The 7502-nt window shown below is 47.2% G+C and overlaps 1 protein-coding gene across 2 annotated transcripts in view; it reads right to left on the bottom strand.

Moving 5' to 3' along the window:
- Window positions 1–4392: 4392 nt before the first annotated feature.
- Window positions 4393–7502, bottom strand: part of SMAD7 (SMAD family member 7) — a 27660-nt gene continuing 24550 nt past the window's right edge. For both annotated transcript variants that reach the window (XM_041461675.1, XM_041461674.1), the window contains exon 4: window positions 4393–6312. In XM_041461675.1, coding sequence (XP_041317609.1) covers window positions 5774–6312 — 539 coding nt within the window. In that variant the 3' untranslated portion in view covers window positions 4393–5773. The remainder of the gene's footprint in view (window positions 6313–7502) is intronic.

The raw sequence follows: 7502 nt of genomic DNA on the forward strand, positions 1-7502 counted from the left end.
TTCTTAGCCCATTTTAATCTTCTCCCTCAAACCACAGAGGTGTGCCCCCACCCTGGTACCTTCTTTCCAACATGTGCCCAATAAAACAAGTTGAATTTTCAAATGCAAGTGGACAACGCAAAGAAAATGCTTGTATGGATGTGACTTGTTAATTCCTCTTAAGCCAATTTTTTTCCAGTTTGCCTCCACAAGGGCTTTCACACCAGTAGATAGCTAGACAAACAGACAGACAGACAGACCAACAGAAAGACAGACAGATAGATAGATAGATAGATAGATTAGATAGATGGATAGATAGACAGATAGACAGATATGGATAGATTAGATAGACAGATAGATAGATATGGATAGATAGATAGATATAGATAGATAGATAGATAGATAGATAGACAGATATAGACAAATACCCAGCTGAGCTACCATTTGCAAGCTGAGGTAAAATCCACTGGGGTAACTTTACACCAGTGAAAACACCACCAGCACAAAGAATCAGCTTTTCCATGGATTTGAGCTGCCTGTCCTGAGGGCTGCATGGGCAGAAGGACCCATTCCCCCAGTGGGGAGGGTGGGCAGTGAGCCAGCTGCTGAGCATCACCTGGCACTGGGATCATGGCTCTGCTCCACCTGCAAATGGCCTTCCAGTGTGGAAAACCATGACCTGAAGATGGTAGAATTTCACCACCTTCCCTTGCAGTACCTCAGCATTTGACACTTTGACAATATTTCAGGTGTGATTTAGGACAAAAATTGCATTGTTTGACCCTTTTTTATTGCACTCTTCAATTATTGCTCAGCAACACTGGGGGAAAAAAAGGCCCCACTGTGCTGCAATTTAACATGTTGCAGTGTATTGTCAGAAGATTTAGCATTTATGGTTCTGGAGCCACAGTCCAAAGCAAAAACACAGTTAGCGAGAACAGGCTGATTTCAGTCATCCCAAATTTCCAGAGAAATTCTTTTCTAAGAAGGAGAAGAGGGAGACATGTCCCGCCATCCGCTGGGAAATCTGGATTTCAGACTGTCTCAACCACCTCATGTCTGAGCCTCATAAGCAGATGGGATTTCTCTAAGGTGATTTCCAAGGAGGGAAGAGTGGAATCCACAGATAAGCTGTACAGAGCACGACGACAGGTGAGGTCCCAGGGCTGCCATTGCTCTGCTGGAAGGTGTCCCCGGAGCTGGGGTGTGCCTGAATTTACATGCTGGAGGCTTGAAGCAAGAAGGACATCATGATGCTATCCAGGGCTGACTTGGATATCAGCATTTTCATTTTGGAAGGAGCTGGCTTTGTCCTTGTCCACAGCTCCTTCATCTGTGTTTCTGCTCAGACCAGGTTTGTACCAGGTCAGCACCTTGCTTTGTGTGGCTGCAGCTTTTCCGAGCCCTGAAGATGGAATTACACCATTGGCAAACTCTTGACGAGGTGAAATTCTTCCTTGCTTAACCTCTGGTCTCTATTTTAACCTCCCACTCGCCCCACATCCACCAGCCCCAGAGCTGAGCGAGTGAATGGGGACACATATGAACTGGTGCTCAGCATCCTTCTGTCATGTTCTTGTTTTTTCCTTGTTGAATGAGGGCTAAAATTAGCTCAGCAGGAGGTGAGGGCTGGAACACTTCAGCTAAAACTGTCATGGTATTGAAAAGCCAGAGTTTTGGTGATTATTTCTCAGCTTTCTTACTGTGAACAGCCTTGCCTGGCCTTTTATTTTGACAGATGAATGCAAACAAAGATCTCATAGAATAAAGTGATCTGCCAGGCTTTTCAGGTCATTCTCCAGGTGATTTTAATATTTGACCTGGAAAGGCAAGTCCAGCTGAAGGTCCAGCCAGCTCAGTGTGCCACAGGCACGGCCAGGAAATAACACAGGGCAAGGTGTAAAGGGAGGTTGTGGAGGATACCCCAGACCCTCACTGCACCCTGCAAATGACACAAGAGCCACCAGCCCTGCACCCACCACAGGCACATCTCCACAGACAGGCTCTGGCTTCGCTGGGTCATTTTTCCTCTTTTCATTTTCATAGAACCTCAGAACAGTTTAAAGCTCATCCTGTTCCACACCCTGTCATGGGCAGGGACACTTTTCATTATCCCAGGGCTCTCCAAGCTCTGCCCACCCTGCCAGCCAGCAATTCCTGCCCAAGATGCCAAAATCTGTGCCTGCCCTGTGGCAGTGGCAGCCATTGCCTGTGTGCTGTCCCTGCAGGCCTTGTCCCCAGTCCCTGTGCAGCTCTCCTGGAGCCCCTGGAGGCCCTGGCAGGGGCTCTGAGGTGTCCCTGGAGCCTTCTCTTGTGCAGGGAACAGCCCCAGCTGGGCCAGGCTGGCTCCAGAGCAGAGGGGCTCCAGCCCTGGGAGTATTTTTGTATTTTGAAAAGCTGCTGTAAAGAGTTTGTTTAGAGGTACAGTACTTTCATCCTTCACTTTCAGGATGAGCAGCTTTTTGTAACCTCTGTACCTTACAAGTGAAATTTCCTGGAAAAGAGGAAGGTTAAATGGTTTGGTCAAATCTCATGGACTAATGTGCAAGGACAAAAATCAGATCTAAATTCAAGGCACAAAGCCATCTACGCTACAATTTGGTTTCAGGGCCTTAACCACCAGGATACAGTATGTACCTCATGGAACAAGGTGAAAACACTTGAGAACACCTCTGCAACGCAGAGTTCTGTGGTTGTCCTTGTGGCTCAGTTGGTTCCACACCTCAGACTCAAAGCTATCGTCTCATCTCTTCTGGTTTAGGACCCAGCAGCCCAGTTTGGAGGTGGGAGGAGCACAAGTGAACCAAATATTCCCTAACTCTTGGTTAATCCAGAGTAAAACCACCCAGCTGTGGCTGCCCCATCCCTGGAAAAGGTGCAGGCCAGGTTGGATGGACTTGGAGCAGCCTAGTACAATGGAAGTTGTGCCTACCCATGACAGGGAGTTGGAACTAGTTTAAGGTCCCTTGCAAATCAAATAAGTTCATTATTTTTTTCTGATTTTTGTGATTCTTAGACTGCTAGCTGCAATCCCAGCATGACCCTATACCTGGTCATACACCCAGATTTGGAGTGATCTTTCCAACCCCAGGTCCCTGCTGCCCACAGAGACCTGCTCCCGAAGATCAATGCCACACAACTCAAGAGGAATAAGCAAAGGGGTTTTGTGAGGCACCTGTCTGCTCCATCCTTCACCGGCAGTGCCTTTGGTGGTGATCCTGGAGCTTGTGATGGATGCCATCACTGCTAGCTTGGCCCACTGCACCAGGCAGGCGTTGTGTCATTATTGGGTAGCTCACATTTGGGGGCTCAGAACAGAAGTGAGCCAAATTGTGGCACAGATGAGATTATTTGGGAGGACTCCTGTCCTCCTGGGCGTGTCTTGCTGCACATCAAGCGACACAAGGTGGGTGTATCCATCCTGCCTCAGCTTTCCGTGCTGATTCCCACCTGAAGGATGAGGAGAGCGCCTGGGAACTGAAACAGGCCCTCGATCAAAATCCCCTTTGGAGCTGGTTCATGTGTTCAGCACCATGGATCCAGCTGAAGGCACAGTCCATTTGGAGAGACCCAAACGCTGTGTGCCAGTAAATCCCTCTGGGGAGGGCACATCTGTGCTGAAAGAAGGCACAGCACCGAGCTGGAGCTCACGGAGACGGACCTGCTGCCTGGCCCACCCAGCCCCTGGAGGACAGCAGAGGCTGAGGTCACATTCCCGGGGTCCGTGCCCTTCGGTAGGGTGGGAGGTCACAAGTCCACCTGGACATTCTTCATGTCCACGTTCTTCAGTCTCCAGAAATCTGGTGGTTTCCACCCAAGGTCCTGCTCCACGGAAGGAACAATTTATAGGGAATTGCCCCTGGCAGAGCTCATGTGCAAGGAGGATGTGGAGCAGGCAAAGCCCAAAGGCAGGGTGAGGGGGGCAAAAGGAACAACCACCTTTATTTGCAGAGGCATGGGAGATGAAAAGGGTAGGAAATAGTCCAGGAAAACCCAAGGACTGGCTTCCTCCTGATGTTTTCCTCCTCAGCTGCTGGCACAGGCCGCCTGTGTCCCAGCAGAGAGCACAAGCTTGGCCCAGTATTTGTGAGACAAATACAGGGACAGGCTCAAACGGGAGCTGTGTCCCCAGCACCGGGCTTCTGTCTGGCTGAAATTGGGAGAAATAGGGACAACAGCAAAAACAACCCAGCGGATTTTGGGCTGACGGGGTGCATCCAAACTGGGCAGCCAAAAGCCGTGGGCACCGAACCAGGCCAGGGGAGCCCAAGGCTCAGGATGATCCCACCCAGGTGTTACCCACCCCAGCTGGGGGTTCTCCCACCACTGACCCCACGCAGCACCCACTCAGAGCAGCACCTCTCCAGTCTCCCTCACCCACACCACCAAAAAAGCCACTTGGCACAGTTTGGGATCAAGTGTACATTTTTATTTTTTAATGGAACATAGACTCCTTTAGAAAAAGAAACATTCAGCTGGATGATAACACCCATAGAAAAAACACCAATCTTGTGTTCTCTTTTTTTTTTTTTTTTTTTTTTAAATTTGGCATTTGTTATCTGCATTTATATTAAAGCAAAGTGCATCTTTCTTACTTTTCTCTCGTTTATACACATTGCACAATACATAAATAATGATGCTTATAAAACGTCTTTATATTTACAAGTAATAATATATTTATATATAACATAAAATACATTTTTTTCTTTAATAAATCTCAGGTTTTTTTAAGGAGTCCTTTCTTTTGTGTGGGTGTTTTTCCAAAGCACTACAATGCTAAAGTTCCAAGAAGAATGCTCTCTTGTTCAATTAAACCTTTATATTTAGAAAAATAGCTTATGTTAAGGTCTAAACATGCTCATTGAGCTAAGAACAGTGTAAAAGTATCATACTCGTGTATGAATTCAAGAAGAAATGAAAGCACAACTGCAATTCCAGATAAGATGGTACCTGGATAACCTGACCTAAGCAGGTTATGACACACCGACTGTTGTGAACACTTTTTCTCTTGTTTTCCCCACTTGTTTTTCTTTAGTTTTAATTTTTTCCTTTTTTTTTTTTTAGGTTTAGAATTCTGTCACTTTGCATCTCAGCTCAAATGATCAAGCACGGGCCATGCCCGCGGAGTCCCTCCACTGTTGTTTTTTTCCCCTTACATCAATCCACGATCATAACAAACATAGAAAAAGCAGTGGAACAATGAACACAGTGACAAGACACGAACCCAGCAACAAGAGAAACACGAAAGGTCGGTAAAAGACCTGTCTGGCAAGGTTTTGCACCATCCTTCAGCGGCAACGCGGGGTCAGCACTGCTGGGAAGGGGTCTCGGTGTCACCGTCACTGGGAAGGTGGTGCGTACAAAAATACAGTCATCTCCTTGTGTTGTCCAAGGGAAGGAGCTGTAACATAGAGCTAGTGGCTTTCAAATCCATCGATCCCCATTGGATAATCCTTTTTGAGAGGCGTGAAGTAATTATCTTGTGTGATCTATCCCCACTGCACCCTTCTCTCGCCCTTCTGAGAGTTATTGGTCATTCACACTTTTAAAAAATAGATATATTTATCAAAATACCCCAAAGGCAAAAACAACAAAAAAAACAAACAACAACAACAACAACAACAAAAATCTTTCATAAGCTATTTCTCAAAACGAGGAAGGGTGAACAAAACAAAACGAAACCAAAAAAAAAAAACAACAACAACAACAAAAAAGTCTGCATGAAAAGCAAGCACTCAGAAGGAAGTAATAGCAGCAAAGTAGTATAGATGTCATGAGTTCACTCTGTCTCGAGTCATCGGTTGTTGAAAATAACCTCCAACCAGCAGGGGCAACTGCTGATGAACTGTCTCGTGTAGCACTGGCCCCAGCCTTTCACAAAGCTGATCTGCACGGTAAATCCCGTCCATGGCTGCTGCGTGAACTCGTGGTCGTTGGGTCTCTGCAAGGTGTACGCCTTCTCGTAGTCAAAAGCCTTGATGGAAAACCCTGGGAACACTTTGTGAACCAGCAACGTCCTGGAGTCGGGGTTGTCCAGTGTGGCCGACTTGATGAAGATGGGGTAACTGCTGCGGTTGTACACCCACACGCCGTCCACTTCCTTGGTGAGCTGGATGCCGTAGCCGATCTTGCTGCGCACCTTCTGCACCAGCTGGCTTTTGTTGTCTGAGTTGAGCTGTCCGAGGCAGAAACCATTCCCCTGAGGTAGATCATAGAAGATATCCAGGGAGGGCTCTTGGACAGAGTACAGCCGACCCACGCGTGTCTTCTCTTCCCAGTATGCCACCACACACCAGTGTGACCTATCCCCTGGCTCCTGAAGAACTTGAGAATCTGCAGAACAACAGGGGGAAAAGAAAAAGGAGAGATTTAGCACCAAGGGAATCAACACGAACCAAAAGCGACGCAGAACCGGCAGCACCTTGCCTGCCCACATCTTCATGATCCTCTCCACGCATACATCAACATCCTTCCACTATTTCCAAAAAAACATTTCCAGGTTCGAGGCACTCCTCTGTCATTCCAGTGCCTAGCTCTGCCTGGATTTACAGGTCCTGAATGGCACAGTCAGTGACAATGACACAGCCACCCTCACCCAAACCAACACCAGGACCACCTACCGTGCCAACAGGAGAGGTGAGATGCTTGTGCCACCAAACATCTGAACCCCCCGATTCTCACCTACTGAATGATTTATTTCCATAAAAGACAATGTACTGTGCACAGACACTGAAAACAATGAGGTGCTGCTAAGAAAACCACACTGAGAGCCACCCCATGGGACCAGAGGGGATGAGAACTTGACTGCTCTGGTGTGTGGGGCTTTTCCCTGCCTGCAGGGTCTGGGTGATGGACAGTATGAGACACCACCCTAACGTATGGGAAGCACCAAAAGACACAGAGAGAACCAAAAAACCTCACACAGCTTAATGAAAATGGCCTAAAAACTTGTAAAAAAAAAGTAGAAGTTCATTGCTGCAGCCCTTCTCTCAACTCCCTTGCCCATAATTACCCCATGAAGTATGGCAATGATGTAGGAGGAAAAAGCAAGGCAGGAGGAGGGAAGAAATGTGAGAAAGCCCCTTTTCCTGATGGAGGATCCCAAGCAGCCTGGCGCTGCTCGGCGGGTAATTCCTTCCAGCCTCAGTAGGCATGTTAAGACCTGGGAACTATTCATCTCTATAATAGTATTAGAAAAAAAAAAAAAACAAGCTGGGAATGCAAGCTAGTGAGCGCTACCAAAATAATCCCCTGAACTATGAGAGAAACTACTGGAGCTGGGATGGTGGGTGACCCCGCAACCAAAAGCTCTTCCTGCAGGCCCCCCACCCACCCCTCCCCAGGGCAACATGCTGGCTGCCTGCTCTCTCTATTTTTTGCCATTAATAAACCCATTTTCCCAGTTTTCTTCCCATCTCGTTCAAGCCCTGCACTGTGCTTTTAAGAGAGGAGAGACAAAAAAAAAAAAAAAAAAAAAAAAAAAAAAAAAAAAAAAAAAAAAACCCCCCCCACCATTTTTTATT

Source organism: Pyrgilauda ruficollis, unplaced genomic scaffold, assembly GCF_017590135.1.
Source record: "Pyrgilauda ruficollis isolate IOZ18807 unplaced genomic scaffold, ASM1759013v1 scaffold150, whole genome shotgun sequence".
In the NCBI taxonomy this organism is placed as follows: Eukaryota; Metazoa; Chordata; class Aves; order Passeriformes; family Passeridae; genus Pyrgilauda; species Pyrgilauda ruficollis.